Source organism: Trachurus japonicus, chromosome 12 (assembly GCF_045865225.1).
Source record: "Trachurus japonicus isolate A0001 chromosome 12, Traja_1.0".
NCBI lineage: Eukaryota > Metazoa > Chordata > Actinopteri > Carangiformes > Carangidae > Trachurus > Trachurus japonicus.
This window is the reverse complement of record NC_140918.1, coordinates 19,217,468-19,235,254: the sequence shown is the minus strand read 5'-3', so window position 1 is coordinate 19,235,254 and position 17,787 is coordinate 19,217,468. Positions and strand designations below refer to the sequence as shown.

Here is a 17,787-nt window from a genome sequence, read left to right as displayed (position 1 = left end):
GCACCGCTTTTGCAAGGCAGATGCAGCCGCAGACGTGTGCGCCAAATGTACAGTTCAGAGTGTGGGAAAAAGAGGACAGTGTGAAAGCCGCCAAACCATCAGAGAGGAGAGAGCGGTTCAAGTGTTGTACACAGATGAGATGAGATGAGATGGAGAAGGCAGCAGCCAAACGGAACAAACGGGGGGCGAGGGGGAGTGAAGACATGAAGGCTGTAGGCTACCTGAGCGCTTTTCCACTTCTTTATCTATCTGCCCCTTCCCTCCATCTGTCCATCTCTGCCACTTTAACATGCATTCTTTCTGTCGAGCCGTGTTTGTATCTATATGTATCTTTCACCACTTTGCTCTCTCTCTCTCTCTCTCTCTCTCTCTCTCTCTCTCTCTCTCTCTCTCGCTCACACACACACACACACACACACACACACACACACACACAGGCGCCCAGTTCCCACGGTGGCGGGGGCAAGCTGAGCGGCGTGTCAATCTGCGCTCGGCGTCACCTCTTTTCACTTGCAAAAAGGAAGTAGCACAGAGCCTTTGTTATTTGAAGTCCCACCGTCTCGTCATTTAAAAACAACTGGAATATATCCGCAGTTTATGACTATAATCTCCTCCTCTGAAGGTGCTTTTTGTGAGCGGCTCTCCTCCGAGTCCATTTGGTTCAGCATGTCTGTCTGAATTCACATATGTTTACTTCTGAAATGCGTTCACACCTGTTAGAAAAAGATTAAAATCTGAGATAAATATGATTTGATTTCACATGTATTCATTTAGTTAGGTTATTTATATGTCAGGATCACAGAGCAGAGACAATTGGATATAACATCAAATAGTGTTAATGTGCTCAGATGTTTAAAAAAATACTGTAATGAACAATTTAGACGAATGCCAATTATAGGTAGTCATTTTATTCCTTTTAAATGGACTTGTTGCTGTTTTCCTGATCTCCCACCTGCTGGACTCAAAATAAAAGTGTATTATAAATGCTTCATTAAAAAAAGATGTTTTCAAAAAGTGTCCATAATGCGTGTAAACTCCTCGCTGACGCTACAGTGACCGTTTCCATCCCTGCCAATGAGATTTGACAGACTTTTTGTTTTGTTTTGTTTTGTTTGTTTCAAGTTCCTGTCCGTGAGTCCGGTGGATGATCCCTGACAACGTGCTCGTTTTCTCAGCACCATGCGTCTGGCTTAGAGTCCACTTCCTGGGGTCGGCTACAGGAGATCGGATACGGGCTATACAGCTCACCATAATATTGCTGCGGGCGGCTTGTTTAATATTTCTGCAGCAACATTTGCCTCCCACCCACCCACCCCCCATCACCACCACTACCACCACCACCACCATCACCTCCTCCTCCTCCTCCTCTCCTCCGTACAAACCACGCCCCCTCCCTGCAGATTCACAGGGGCCCGGGCCCCTCCCACTAACCGAGCCGGCAGCCTATAACCTCCCCGGGTTTCCGCCCATTCCTCCACAGTTGATTCTTTGGGAAGGTATTGTCATGCATATAAAGGACGCGTAAAATATTCCCCCGGAGCGCAGCGCAGGGCAGAGACTCACGGACCGCGCGGAGGATACAGACCGGGCCACACGGTGGATTTCTATCGTTTTCGTCGCTACGGACCCGTCCATCTGTCACAGGTAAGACACACATCTGCAGTGGATTACATCTCCTTCATATGTTTAATGGCAAAAAACAAAAAAAACAAGCAGTGTATGCGTGCGTAAACGTCTGCGCATGGAGATCTCATCGCTCACCCTTGGATGTGGCGGAATGTAGGGTCTCTCACAGTAAGGTGTGGAATCGGGATTCATTGCGGACTTTTCTTGTTCTTTTTTATTTATTTTTTATATATATATATATCTTTCCTAGACACCCAAGCCACGTGAGCGGCGACATACAGCCTGGATGTGTAGCCAGGAACCAGGTCGGACCGTTTAAGGAAACCTGCGGGGACCCAACGAGGAGGGCTGCTCCGTGGAGATAGTGATCCGACTTCTAGTTTCCCCAAAGTGAAGTCGGAGGCGTCTGTCTTCTCCATCCCCTGCGATAGGCTACCTGCTGCTGCTACAGAGGGAAACTACATCTAGGGGTCCCTGGATCGCATAAGAGCACCCTTCAATGTTTTAGGGATTTATAGGATCTCTCAAATATTAACATTTTTTTTGCACACCGAGTGTGTTATTTCCTCTCTTGTCCTTTTTGGGATATATACAGTCATCTTTTTTTTTTCTTTTTTCTTTTAGTATTTTATAAAGTGCCTTAATAGCTGGCTATAATCCATTGTAACTGTGGCATTGTTACCAGACCAGAGAGACGCTCAACAGGGAGAAGACATTATTATCAGCTTTAGAGCCCAGGCAGGATTACTGGTTCCCCACCATCCAAGCGAGCTTGCAGCCATGAGCCAGGCGGATGTGTCGACTAACTCCGCGCCGCAGAGGGTTTTCCAGGAGGCGGTGAAGAAGGGAAACACCAAGGAGCTGCACTCGTTGCTGCAGAACATGACAAACTGCGAGTTCAACGTCAACTCCTTCGGGCCGGAGGGACAGACGGCCCTGCACCAGTCCGTTATAGACGGGAACCTGGAGCTGGTAAAACTGCTGGTGAAGTTTGGTGCAGATATCCGACTGGCCAACAGGGAAGGGTGGAGCGCTTTACACATCGCCGCCTTCGGGGGCCACCAAGACATTGTGCTATACCTCATCACCAAGGCCAAGTACTCCTCTGGCGCCCGGTGATCTGTCTCTGCTGTCAGGTAAACACAAGAAAAAATCTGAAAAATAACAAATAACAACAGCAACACGTGGAAAAAAAAAAAAATCAGACTGCAACACACGGGAAACCCAGGCTCTTTTTAAATCAGCAACACAAACTGCCATCATCTACATAGTTGTGCCAAATTATATATATATGTACATATATATATTTAAAATACAAAATAGGCCTGCACAGTAATCTCCCCTCACTGTAAACCAAACGGGGCTCCTGTCTGCACTCCTGGGTGAAACCACCGCATGGTTCTCACACACACTCACACACTCACACACACACTGAGCTTCAACACGACTCTTTATAACAAAAAAAAAGAAACGCCATTTCGGTGAGTTTGTTGGTACTAAAGCTTTCCTCTTGAATGTGTATACAAGATCGTGTCGTGCATTATATATATATATATATATATATATATATATATATATATATATATATATATATATATATATATATATATGTATACATACATATATATATAATGTAAAGAAGCTAGTCTCTGTGTGTGTATCACATATGTGTGTGTTTGGACTCCAGAGTGCAGATGGCCCAGTTTTCTCTCTCTCTCTCTCTCTCTCTCTCTCTCTCTCTCTCTCTCTCTCTCTCTCTCTATCCATGACCTCCCATCCTCAGTACAGTTGAATAGTTTCTTTGTGGGGGGGTGGGGTGGGGGCTGAGGGGAGGGGAGGGTGTATGGGGTGGAGGGGGGCGCAGATTTGACCTGTTGCTCCTCATTGTTCACTTGTAAATCCCTTTTTTTAAGTTATTTTCTATGGAAAACACGGCACTTGATGCTACATGGCTGCATGCTGGAATATCTGAAAGGGAAGACACATGGACAAGAGAAGAAGGGTTGCCCTCTGTTGGCTACCGGTGGTCTATTTTTTTCTTTGATAAATTCATTGATTCATAATTATATTTTTTTTTTTGTTACTCAAAGAGCGGCATTCTGGCTTATCCAACACGCCTTTTCTTTCCAGATGTGTAATCATTATGTAACAACAACTTGACTTCATCACTGTTGTGAAGTACTGTACACAATAGCTTTACTTTGTTTCTGTGTTTTGTTTTATTTTTTTCTTCTTCAAGAGTAAAGAGACAGTAGCTGAATGCACTGTGCCTCCAGATCTCTGCCATGCTGGCGTCTCCAACCTTTCAGGCCAGTGCGACCACTTTGCCAATGGTCATTGTGTTACTAAAAAAAAACCGCTGCTTTTGCTTTGTATCAAAAAAAGAGAAGAAAAAGTTGCATTTGGAATTCACTTTATAATCTCCTTTCAGTATTTTATTAACATCCTAGTCATCACTGTGAAAGCAGGCTGGGTTTTTTTTTATTTATGAAGGTACATTGAGAAGATGCTTTTTTTTTCTTTCTTTTTTTTGAACATGTTGTGGTTCTTAAACAAAAAAAATATATGAGTGTAAGAATATCTAGGGTGACTCAAGCTGCTTCAGACTCGTAGTTATAAACTGTCCCGTGTGGAGGTAGACCTGCCACTCTCCCACCTCCCCTCACCCCCCCCTCCACCTCCACCTCCACCTCCCCCCGTTATAGCCTGTTGACCCTCAAGAGGACTTTCTCTCCCCCCTCCACCTCCTCCCTCTTTCTCCCATTTAAAAAAAAAGGACTTTGTTTGGTTGCCTTTTGCCAGCTACCTCGACTATAAAGTATTCTCAAGTTGTTCAGCTCTCTCTCACCACTCTCCGCCACGTTTGTTTGGAGTCTGAAGAGATTCACAATTTGTCTGTGATCATCCGCATGCCAGTATGTTTTTTTTTTTTTGGTTTCTTTTTGCTTTGTAGCCTGACAGATGGACTTCAATAACAGAAGATGCAATGAACCCCATCCCTGCATCCTCAGTCGGGACAGTTTATTTTACACTACAACCAAACCAATTCTGACAAGCAAAAGCCTGATTTTTGCCTTTTTTTTCTGCAAGGGAGTCTGTGGTTCTCTCTCTCTCTGTCTCTCTTTCTCTCTTTCTGTCACTGCTGTTGTTGCATGTTTTACCTATAAACCTCCTCTCTCTCTCTCTCTCTCTCTCTCTCCATCAGCCTGTTTTGGTCTCTTTTTTTCCAGTCATAAAAAAATGGAGTTGTATCGCATGACTTATAAATGCAGGGAGTTTTATTGCACAAAATATGCGGAGCCTTGCGCGCCCCCAGTGTTTGTACGGGGTAACTGCAGGAGCCAAGGCTTTGGAATAGTTACTACTACTGAGCAGGACCCTAATACTGTTGGACGATGAAGACTTACAAAAAAAAAATAAAACACATGACTGTTGCAGGATGTCACAGAAAAGGAAAAAAGAGAGAATTTGGTTCCATAAACTTGCCTGCTGCATTTTGAAAGTCATGGCACCCTAACATTTGTATCAATGCTGCTTGTATGTTTCTTTTTTTTGTGTTAATGTTGATGTTTTTTTTTGTTTTTTTAAGCCTACTGCTCAAATGGCCAACAGTTGTATAGAAGCTTCACAGCAGCACGGGTTCACCTCATGGGAAGCTGCTGAGTGTGTGAGTGTGTTTTGTTTCAAATTGAAGTGTGTGTGTGTGTGTTAGTGTTATGTATGTGTATGTGTGCTTCTCATGATGCCCCAAGCCGCTGTGTTAAACAGTCACCCAAGACTGAGAACTTCCCATTGTCAAACCTGGAACAACCACAAGTAACTGAAGCGATAGATCCATACATCAAGGTATAGATTGGTTATCAGACAACAAATGAAATATGCATCGCTTGTCTTAAACTTGATGTTTTTGTTTCTTTTCTTTTCTTTTTTTTTTTTTGTTTGTTTGAATATTGCACTGATGACTGTTGTTGAAAAGTTGGCTTTTATGTGTCAACATTTAAATTTTTTTCTGAATAGAAAAAAAAACAAACACAACAAAATACTATTGTATAAATATATGCTCCAGGTGATAATGTCCTAATGTGTGTGTTACTTTGTGAAAGAAAAAACATGATGTTTTTTATTTTCAACAAAGATGCGTGTATCTCTGTGATTGGGTGTATGTATATATACATATGGATATATATATCAACTCTGATGATGATGATGATGATGATGATGATGATGATGATGATGATGATATCTTGGGGCACTTTCTTTTCTGAAGTGCTGTCTTCCTGTTTTTTTTGAAAGGGGAATAATACATTTGATGGTAAGATCATTGTAACATGATTAAAAATTGCACGGTTGTGTGGTTGTTTGGCTTACCCAGGGTCATAACATTTATGACGTAAAGGAGCCAGCCGCCGGATTGGTGTACATGAGTGAGATGATTTTTTAATAAAAATAAAAAAAAGTGCTGACTTCTTTGGACCAAGTTGTGTTTCTGGTCTTGCTTCATTTCAAGCAAGAGGGAAACAGCTGATTTTTCATGAGTGATGCAGATGTTCCATCATGTTTAATTTTTTGATTTTTTTTTTTGTTTGTTTTGTTTTTGTTTGTATTCTTTTTTTTTTTTTTTTGAACGTTTGTAACACTGTGATGATGACGTGACGTCATGTGGAGATGAGTGCTGTATTATTTTTGTACGTTTGTGTACAAGCCAGTAAAGAAATCATTAAACTCAAATCCACTGTGTATGCATACATTTCTTCCTCATCTCCCAAGCAAAAGCCCCCCCCCACCCTGCATTTTTCATAGAAAAGGTTGGTTTGGGAAACACACTACCCCCTACACCCTCTCTCCCTCCTCTCCCTCTCTCTCTTTTCCCTCCCTGTCTTCCAAGCCGGGCCCAACCCAGATCCCCATTCTCTCGCTTTTGTCATTCATCTGGCCTCATCCTTTCACTGCCGGGATAAAAGAGCCCAGTGCATTGTGGGTAGGCTCAGTTTAAAGAAGGGTCCCCTCCCCTGTGTGTGTTGTGGGAGAGCCGGTTTTATGTTACCCCCACACACACTCAAAAACTTTCCAACACACACTCTCCTCTTGTGCTCTCTTTCTAACGACTGAGGCTGAAGCTTCGCACCACAATCCAGCTCTCAGCTAACAACCTGCTTCGGCCTCTCGCTCTCTGCTTCTGCACGCACTCCAGTTTGTCTTGCGCTCATTATTTATGCTCATGTTCTTCCTTCAAATTCTCCTTGTTTCATTCATTTCACTCACCCTTTCTCCATAACCTTTATTACTCTTCTTTGCAAAAGAGATTCAAACCATCTCCATGTTAGTGGCCTCTGTAATGTTTGGGAACAAAACCTACTGCTGCTTGTGAGTTTTTTTGTTTTTTTGTATGTCTATTTTTGTGTCTTTTCTTGTGAAATATGTACTTTGAAGCCTCCTGGCCTGCTGTAATGATGCATGAAATGGCCCTGAAAGTGGATAGTTAAACTGTGAACCACTCTCACTTCATTTGGCCCAGGCATGAGTCAAAAAGGTTAAGAGGGGAGAAAAAGACCAGAACACACACATTAATAAGGTTAATAACTATATGTAGTGTATTGTGTATATTAGTGTGTGTGTGTGTGTGTGTGTGTGTGTGCATTCTGTACTGACTGACAAAACTTAATGTGACTTTAAGTTAAGCCTGATTCCAGTCATTTGGTTCATCTTGTACCAGCGATAAAAGAAGAAAAAAAAAAGCGAAATGAGTTTCAGGTCACGTTCATTTCCAGCGAGGCCTTTGATTTCACGAAAAAGCTGAGTTGCAACTGATATTGCAAGGAGGCCGTGGGAGGATCGTGGGAAAGGCGACACTACAATTCATCTTTCTACATGTCAGACCTGGTCGTGTTGCAACATTTACTGGGTGTCGACCTGCAGTTAACTGCAAAATGTTTGAGTAAAGAGGGGATTGCAAATGTGATGATGGGAATAAGCCTAACCGTTGTGGTTTGAGAGTTTTCATTTCGGTCTTGATCTCGAATTTGAATGCCAAGTGAAAATAAGGAGTAGCAGCAGCGGCGTACATCTGGTTTTCACTGACAAGTAAAAGTTCATGCTATTGTTAGAGCAGCTGTTAAACTTGCACTCTGAGCTGCAGCTGAACCATCGATGACCTCGGCTCAAATGTTCTGCGCTGACCACATCAAGTGCACCGGGCTGGTGTATTTCTTTGTTAGATACAAACTCAAAACCAGGAAAGTTAGCTCCTCTAAACACCAGCCCCTCTGTGTTTTGATACCGTGGCAGGGCTGAACGGGCTATCTGGCCTGCTGCTTGCTGCTTGTCCTTTCCTCCCTCCCTCTCTCTCGCTCCCTCCCTCCCTCCCTCCCAGTCTCTCACTTCTGCAGGATGTTTTTGTTGAGCTGGGTTCCCATTGTTCACACACTGAGTTGGCAGGCCTCCCAGGGTTGCTGCTGGCTGCTAGGCCCCCTAATAGGTTCTTCATGTGCCTTGGCTTTCCCTTGCTCGTCTTGGTCTGGCCCTTTGCATGGAGCAGCCTGCTTTAGCGAGCCAGACAACACAAGGCATTTTGGGAGGAATTTTTGCAGAGAAGACAGAAAAATCAGATGAAGAACTGTTTGGGGAATTGAATCAAATCCAGAAAAACTTTGGGAGAGCAGCATCAAAATCACTTTATTAAAAACAGTCTAACCGGTTACAGTCCTGCACAGGGTTATATATATTATATATTACATATTCTGTATCTGTTTTTGTATTTCACAGATAAAAAAGAGTGAAATATTGTTGGTGCATCAATGTTACAGCAGCTAAAGACCATCTGTGTGATTATCTTTCATCTCTGTTCAAAAGACCATTGTTCAGCAGCTCATAAAATATTCATCCCCATGCTTACAAGCTTCGTTTGAAGGGTTACACTTGATCTGTAACACACAAGATTAACAGAACATCTTGTGAGACATGTAAACCGCAGTTTAATTGCTTTGGCAACGTCAAATTCCTCATTCTATAACGGCTCCTGTTGAACCTGACTACAATGATATGGGCTGTGATTATGAGATCCTGTGTGTGTGACTTCCGCAAAGTGCCTTTGTACCGACACAACCGCTTCTCTGATTGAGAAACAATGTACAAACACTTTGAGATGAGATCGGTCTTATATTTAGGAGGTTATGAGGAACCTTTCGAATTGCTACAGGAACATGTCGACAGCCACGTAAAGAGGAACCCAGGGAAACGTTTAACAGACTTTCCAGTATCTGTGGATGCAATGTGTTGTGTTTTTGTTCCTTGACGGCCTCCACATAACACCCGCAATGACCCCAGGTGTTTCCTCATAAGTCTGTGTAACATATTTGGGAAAATAATGTTACTTTATTTATCACAGTGGTAAAAAAAAAAAAAAAAAACTCTGTTTTTCACTCAAACTGGGTCAGCTTTTAAAGTTTTTTGGCTTGCAGTGTTTTCCATAATGACATGTCAGAAACGGTTGACAAGTGTAACTGCGTGAGCTCAAAGTCACCTCCTCAAACCTGGGTTTGTTCCAAATCATGACAACACCGTGTCTTAGATGCGGTATGGGATTAAAGATCCTAATCCCCTCCACACCTGAAGTCCACCTGTGCAGGTGTTTTCAGTTAGGTTGCCTGGGGAGACTGCGTGGGCATGTACAAACCGCATTTCACTGGCATCCACCCTTGAAACGACAATGAACACTTGTGAGTCTTATCAGTGGAGATCTTAATAGCCTGTTGATGCCTCTTAATTTCCCCCCATTACTCCACCCGGCTTCCACATGACAAGATGCTTAATCAGCCGGAGTCATTGGAAATGTGGGTGTCCTGGGATTTTATATAGCTAAACAGTGTTTACAATAGTTATTATGATGTGTCACCAGCGAACAGCGGCCCTGACATGTACTCCGAGCTCTCACCTGTTCGATGAATTTTCCACGATGTTCATACCCTGCCTCAGGCCTTGCTCAATAATCTCATAATTTCGCTTAGCTCTGTTGTATGATGTTATGTGTTTTTAAATTTGTGTGTTATGTGTTTTAAATTTGCGTTTCTTTCTCAGCCTCACAGAAGCCTAACAAACTTTGAAGACACTCATATTGTCCTCTTTAAATTTGATATGGCGAACTTGTCAGTCCAAAATTCACTCAGTTTTTAGCTTTGTTTTTGCTCTCCTTCACCTCCAGAAAATGACTCTTTATGTTTGAAATGCTCTGTTGTATTCAGCCGCTATAGTCTGGGCTATTGTCAACAGCTATAACTGTGTCTGTTTGCTGCTTGGTGAAGGGCATGTAGTGTTCAGGGTCCAGTTGGGTCTTTATGAGCCTTTGTGCTGAAAACTGCGTCCCTGCTGTAGGTGCAAATGACAGTAAAGTAAAGAGCTAAAAACACTTATTTGATCTAATTTTAAAATATCATTGCATTAAATGTGGAATTACTCAGTTATGGTGATTTGCTTTCTATATGATTAGCCTCTCAGCTGATCATAGTCAACATCCACTGCTTCTTTTCACTTTGTCATGAAATGCTGCATGAACACGAACTGCAAAAAGTTCAAACTGTTTGAGCGTGAAATGAGGTAAACCTGCTGAACTAACACTGAATTCCCCTACGTTTCCCACAGTTCCCTTTAGGCCTTCGCTTTGATGACATCATCTTTAGGTGACCTGACTGAGCGAAACGAAAGGGGACAAAAACAGCAACAACAACAACAACAGTGTCCTCTAGAGAAGCACTCTGCACTTCTTCCTGTTTCACTCATGTGATTAAAAATGATTGAATCTTTATTGTGACATATAACCGGTTCAGTCAGTAACTAGTAATACCAAAAGTAACAAGCGAGAGTGAAATTGAAACGAAACAACCTGATATAATGTTTTATTTCTTCGTTCAGTAGCGAATCAGACATGTTTTTTTTGTAAATTCAAGTTGCCTGTAGCACTTAGGTTTGTTGCAGCACGTTTTCCTCTGTCTGCCAGGAGTCACTATTGATTAGTGTCCATGGCCACATCCCTAAAGTCTCATTTCCTACTTTATCAGCACATTTTCTGTGCACTCATCCTCCTTGACTGACTCAGATTCTGTCTTCTGCTTCTTCAGGTTGCAGTCACTTCACAGACCGAAGCACAAAATCATTTAAAGCACAAATGTAGTGAGAGTCAGTGATGCTGGTGGATGACAAGGAGCGATGAAATCCTGCTGATACTGCACTTTCCCCTCTGAAAACAAAAACATGTCTGTCGCTAAACACGACCAGTGAACACCCCCCCACCCCACCTCCCCCAAAGTCTGCCTCTGAGTAAGAAGGGGAGTAAAAGAAATAAAGTGAGAGAGGGACAGAGAGAGAGAGAGAGAGACAGGTGGTCGGGCCGTCTTTTCCTTGCCCTCCGCTCCTTTTTGAACTTTTCTTCCATTCTTCCAGTTCATTCTGTGCTTCTTTCCATAGCGCTAGTGACAAGGCGCTCCATTCACTGCCTCATTCTTCCACCCCTCCCTCCCTCCTCCCTCCATCTCCCTCACACACCCCGACCCCATCCCCTCCCTCCCTCCCTCCCTCCCTCCCGGCTCCTTTGTCTAGCTTGCGGGGGCCTGCTTTAGCTGCTATTCACCAGCCAGACGGACCGCCATTGACTGGGACCCCCCCCTACCACCCCACCCCACCCCACCCCACACACACACACACACACACACACACTACAGGCTCCCTACTCTATCCCACCTCCCCCTCCCTAACATCCCTCCCTCCACAAAACACCCTCACACACACATATGCACACAGCAACCTGGCCATTCCCCACCCTATGCCCTGTATCAGGCAGCTGCTATGCTAATAGGGAGGAAGGGATGGATGGAGGGAGGGAGGGATGAGGAGGAAAGACAGAGCAGCCAGCCTATAGTGAAGGAACAGAGGGAGGGGAGAGCAGGGAGAGTGACCCCGCTCCTCCATCTCCATAGCCATGCCAGAGCAGCAGTAGACCTCCTGTTACACAAAGGGAGTTCCCCCCCCGACCCCCTCCTCCTCCTCCCCTTTCTCACCCCTCTCCCTCCTCCCTCCACCCCTCTGTTCCCCTCTTTCTCATTCAAATCCATTTTATACCCCAGTGGTAAAGGGAGCTGTAAGTGCAGTATGTAAAGTAACCTTACTCCTGCCCCGCGGGCGTAACCATTCAGGGCTCAATACACAGAGAACAGCCTGTGTGAGTGTGTGTGTGTGTGTGTGTTTCCATTCGCCTGCTTTGTTTAGGACTGCAGCCCATACCTCCACACACACACACACACACACACACACACACACACACACACACACACACACACACATGCACACACAACTGACACCTGTCCTTGAGCGGAGTTGCATCTCACGTCATCGACAACCAGTATTAGACATAGATGCTTCACACACACCAACCAAAGCAATTAATAATCAAGTATAACCAGTTGCCAGTTTATTAGCTTCACTTAGCTGCAGAGCGTTTTTAATGCAACAGCCCTGCAATAAATGCAACATCATAAAAGTTACGACATTTAATGAGAGTGTTTTAGAGAAGTGTTGGTTCAACTTCATGGTCATAGATGGACACTTCAGTTGTGAGGAGGTGGATGAGACTTTTTATGGCCAAGAAGACTCAACTTCTTCTCAGCTTGCAAACAACATAACCCATGCAGTCCAACAAAAACATGTAAGACATGATGTAAAGGACAACCATAAAATCAAATGATCATAACCACACCATTGAACTTGATAATCATCATTATCATCATCAATCATTATTGATCATTAACTTAAGAGAGCCCATACACAGGTGTTGTGTCTTTGTAGTTTTGCATAACAGTGACGGCTGTAATTGGCTGTTTCTACATCTTATTTACTGACATTATATTGATTCAGATTTTTCTCCTTTTTAGTTTATTTTTTATGTTCATCTTCTTGAAAACCAAATTGTATGTTGGTTTTATAAAAGATTTGGTTTAGAACATATGGTACTTAGCTGTTGACTGTAATGTGATGCACCATGCGCATGGTTGAGTGTTGGTATGTTTATGTCAGCAGCTTTTTTCCTGGTAGCATGTGTGGACATCTTTTTTGGTGTGTTTTTTGGGGGTTGGGAGTATGTTGGTAGGAAGGCATTTCTTTCTCTCTCTCTCTCTGTCCCTCCTGTTCTGTTATTTACCCCTGTGCAGTGTGACCTTGTGCCCCCTCGGGGAGGCACGTCCCATTTGACATCTGCCTGTTTGCAGGGGGTGGGGGTGGGGGTGGGGGCACAAGGGGTGGGGTGCCCATATGGAGATTCAACACCCCGACCTCACCCACCCCAGACCCAGCTACCCCTGGCCCTGAGACACACACACACACACACACACACTACTCTAACACCACAGCCTGCAGCCTTTGTTCCGCCATGTGTGTGTATGTGTGAGTGTGATGCCATGCCATTCCAACACACAGACCTGCTGTAAGCCAGGTGGTGAGAGGGCGAATTGAGGGTTGTGTTTGGATGGATGGATGGATGGATGGATGGATGGATGGATGGATGGATGGATGGATGGATGGATGGATGGATGGATGGATGGATAGATAGATAGATAGATAGATAGATAGATAGATAGATAGATAGATAGATAGATAGATAGATAGATAGATAGATAGATAGATAGATAGATAGATAGATAGATAGATAGATAGATAGATAGATAGATAGATAGATAGAGACAACACAGACGCACAGACACACACACAGACACACATACTCATGGGTCTTATGGGGCCACTGTGTCATGACCTGGCCCAGCTGGACCCTCTGGACGACTCAGGGAATTGGGCTGTGTGTGTGTGTGTGTGTGTGTGTGTGTGTGTGTGTGTGAGAGAGATAGAGGCCATATTTGGGACAAATGCTGCTCACGTTTCTGATAACATGATAATAATTTTCCCTAAATCTAAATGGCATGGTAACAATCCTAATCACTCACGTTTGACGGATCATCCCACCCATCCATCCATACCTAAACCCTGCTGTCCTTATGTGTTGCATGATAGGCTGTACCAATTACCCAGTATGGATTATCCTCCCACACAATGATTCAGTGTTGCTGGACGCACAATGCGCAGGCTGGCCACAGGGCTGGATCTAGGCTAACAAGCTCGGTGGAGTTTAAATTGCTCAGTGTAACACTGACAAAAACTGTCGGTGATACTGCACTCTCTGACAGCACTTTCTTTGTCAAGGCCCGCTGCCTTTGTCTGACACGCTGCTCACGATAATACCTCTTGTTAACACACTCACACACAGACACTCACACACACACACACACTCACACATACATACACACTGCTGCAGGGACCCAGTGGAATAGGAGTGGAGGCCTGGAGGAGAAAGAGGGATGGAGCATTGGGGGATGAGGAGCTCCTGCTGAATCGGGGAGCGGTTAGGGGAGGAGGAGGAGGAGAGGTGATCTGGTGGAAGGAAACATCGCTCAAACACAAGGAAGAGTCCGAGTCCTATAGATTTCTCTTTAAACCTTTCTTACTGTAATAGAGTTTTTCTTGCAGGAGTTTGATTGCAATGTCAATGCAAATACCGATTCTGTTTGATTTGTCCTTTACTCCCAGTGTTTTATAAAAAGAGCTACTCCTCAGCTGTAGTCAGATGGAAGTGCTCTGTGATTGATAAAATGTCATTAGTCTCAGAGTCCTCGTAACTTTTTTTTCTCTTCAAGACAAAGTTAAAGCCTTTCTGTTTATCCCCCCCTCCCCTCCTTTTTTTTTTGCACATGTTAATGATGTCCATTTTGTCCATCAATGTCCATAGTTTACAGAGGTCAAGAGAGCACATGTTTCGGCTCACCGTCTCACTCAGACCTCTGCTCCAGCAGTTAACCAGCTCCACACAACAGGGGAAAAAAAGCCTCCTCACACTAAAGTCTGTGTACGAACACAAAGTGGTCACACAATAGTCTGGCTGAGGGTTTGAGGAATTCACACTCGTCGGGGGTTAATGATCGTCGGCCATTGGTTTGGAGCCCATTAAGCCATTGATCTGGCTGTGTCTTTTATACCACCTGGGGAAAGGAATGTGCTGGGTCTCCTATTGTGTCTGTCTGTCTGCGAGTGTCACTGAGTGGTCATATATACCCTCTGTGTGTGTGTGTGTGTGTGTGTATGTGTGTGTGAGTCAAAGAGAGGTCAGTTAAAGAAGAATGAGCCGGAGCATCGCACACTGTGCAGAGAGACAGTGGAGGGTTGAATATTTCTTGAGGTCACTTGGTCAAGGGTCATGTGGTCTGGATTGGCAAAGTTTAAGACATACACAGGAAAACATTTATGACCACACACACTCGCTGCATATAAACACATTCTGATAAACCCTGCACACTCTGACATCACTGAAAACACACACACACACACACACACACACACACATAGGGAGGTAGATAAATGATAATGCAGAGCTCAGCACCTTTAGCGGCTACGTGAGGCGCATACATACACACCACACACACAAAGGGAAGAAAGGGGCTTCATTCATAGCTGCTTCTATTAGGTGGCTGGATTTATTGCCTCCTCCTCTCCTATCCTCCATCCTTCTTTAAAAACAATAAAACTTCTCCACAGGTGGAAAACAACTAATTACTAACAGCTTTTTTTCACATACTTGAACCAAGCATTCTCCATTCATTACAGTCATTCTTGTGTTATATAAAAGTACCACTTGTAAACTTTATAACAGCTTTTTACGAGTTCACATTCATAGTGTGAGAAAGCTATTGATAATCAACCATCCAGTGAAATAATGAGTTATCAAATGGTCGTGTGTCATAGTTTGTGGTTTTTAATCAGGGCCGGCCCTAGGATTTTGGTGGCCCTAAACAAGATTTTTGTTTGTGGCCCACTCTAAGTGCAAACACCAAATCACTGGTTAAAACTGAATACAGACGTGTTTATGCCCTCTGAGGTTTGAGGCCATTTTCTCGACTTTTACATATTTTCTTAAATTTATCTTTTTAAGATACTTGCAGATGTAACAATACTATACAACAGTAACAATACTCAAGTGTTTTATGTCTAAATATTAGAACCTCCGCTGTAAGCACACTGAGGCCAATTTGTCCTAGAACACTGTATAAAGAAATAATTTAGGCCAAATGCTGGAAATTTGAGGTCTGCTTTTTGAAAAATTTCAAATCCCTTGTGAAAACACACCTTCAGTCATGAGAATGAACTGTTTTGGTGCTTGAAATAGGATATGAATACAGTAATAGAAAAGTGTAGCAAATGTGAGATAAAAGAAGCTGAATATTGACTTCACATTACATATGAAGCTCATAGCGTGCACGTGCAGACCTCAGGATGTTTAAATGACTTGATGAACCCCGCTACCTTTCTGATCATGTGGCCCCCCACCTAACGGCTGTGGCCCTAAACAACCGCATAGAGTGTTTATGCCAGGGGCCGGCCCTGTTTTTAATGTTACCAAGCTGCTAATCGGTGGATGTGGAAATGCTGGGGCCTTCCTCACGATGAGTTAAAGATAAAGGAACATTAAGTTTTTCCACAGGAGTATGAACAGCTGCCAAATTCACTTTCTTTTATAACGTATTTATCAACCTCATATACATAAGAAAACTGTTTTTGTTCTGTTTGTTTTGTTGTCTGGATTTTTCATAGTAAATATCTCCTTATAGTCCAAGTGTCTATGTTTAGTCCATACATGCCTGTATTTATTTATTTATTTGCCTCTGAAAAAGTGCTATCATTACTGTAAATGGACAGTTGTTTTACAACAAAAATTACAACAGTAAATGTGTAGAAACTGATTCCATGAAAATAAATACTATAATACTATAAATTCTGTACTCCTCATTATTGATTCGATAAGTTTATAAGTCTATAAGGAAGTCCATGTAGCTTGGTAGCGAAGGAGCATAATTTAGTGAGATAGACTGATGCTGAAAATGACAAATAAATCACAGAGGTAAACAATTAATAACTTCATAATGAAATAAGTGTTGAGTAATTAGAAGCTGTCAACATTATGCTGTCCCATTTACATTTTAGGTTTACCTTGTACTTTCACACAGCGAAACAACATTTTTTGTATAATACCCCAGACTTCTTTCCAAGCCTGAAGTTCTTTGCAGATTTTCTCTGTTTTTGCAGCAAACGTCAGTTTGTCCAGATTTCAGACTTGCTGAAAAGACCCAGATGACACAGCTGGGGTTTAAGGGGAGGGGGCTCGTGAGGTTTTTAAATGTTGGGGGCCTGCCAGTTGGTCAGCCATGTAATCAGAGTTGAACTTGAAGAAGGAAAGAAAGTGATGTCCAGCACAAGATGAGAGAGAGAGTAATGTGTGTCTTTGTGTGTGTGTGTGTGTGTGTGTGTGTGTGAGGAGGGGGTCCTGTGTTGGCAGGACAATAGTCAGTGGCAGCAGTAGCAGCAGCAGCTGACCAGAGAATCCCGTCTTCTTTTGTCATCCTGCATAATGACGTCTCCACCACACACACTGTCTCTCCCTTACACCCTTACACCCTTCCTCCCTCCCTCCCTTCCTCCCTCCTACCTCACCCCATCTCTGTTCATCACCCCTTACTGATTTTGATGAAGGGACTTCTGCATTTCTCAGCTTACCTCTCTCATCCCTCTCTCTGCCTCTTTCCTTTCCTCTCTTTCATTTTGTAAATCACACCACTGTGGCTTCCGTGCATTTTTCTGTCCGCCCTGCTCTTCGGACTCACATATTCTCTCTGTAAATCATTTGTTGTATACATGTGTCTTTGTGCGTCTGTGTTTGAACAAGCATGTGGGTTTGTATATATGTTTTCCAGCACTTTGCTCCTAAAGAATGTAACCTCTACCACACTCTCCAAACTCAGTAAATATCTCACTACAGGCCATATGTTCATTGTGTGTACGTCCAGCTCCCATCTGTGTGCAACCTGTGTGTATTGACATCTGCTTCTTTTTGTTCAGTGAAAGAGATGTCAGTTTACTCATGAGGCTCTCTGGGCAGACACAATATCATTTACTAAAAGTATTAAAGGTAAAAGTACTACATGAAAATATCCTGTATGTATGAGATGTATGTCAGTGCATTCATAGTAGGCTAGTAGTAGTTTTGTTGGTCAAGATCAAGCAGGTTTGAACTACTAATCCAGT

The 17,787-nt window shown here is 43.3% G+C and overlaps 1 protein-coding gene and 1 long non-coding RNA gene across 2 annotated transcripts; both read left to right on the top strand.

Moving 5' to 3' along the window:
* Positions 1 to 1,456: 1,456 nt before the first annotated feature.
* On the top strand, positions 1,457 to 2,915 carry nrarpa (NOTCH regulated ankyrin repeat protein a). Its single transcript, XM_085793744.1, has 2 exons — positions 1,457 to 1,644; positions 1,877 to 2,915. The coding sequence occupies exon 2, from the start codon at positions 2,407 to 2,409 to the stop codon at positions 2,743 to 2,745; it is 339 nt and encodes a 112-aa protein (XP_085649870.1). The 5' UTR covers positions 1,457 to 1,644; positions 1,877 to 2,406; the 3' UTR covers positions 2,746 to 2,915.
* A 338-nt stretch (positions 2,916 to 3,253) lies between these two features.
* LOC146977477 (uncharacterized) lies at positions 3,254 to 6,363 on the top strand. Its single transcript, XR_015037285.1, has 2 exons — positions 3,254 to 3,442; positions 3,481 to 6,363. It is a non-coding gene; the product is annotated as an uncharacterized LOC146977477 (long non-coding RNA).
* Positions 6,364 to 17,787: the final 11,424 nt, after the last annotated feature.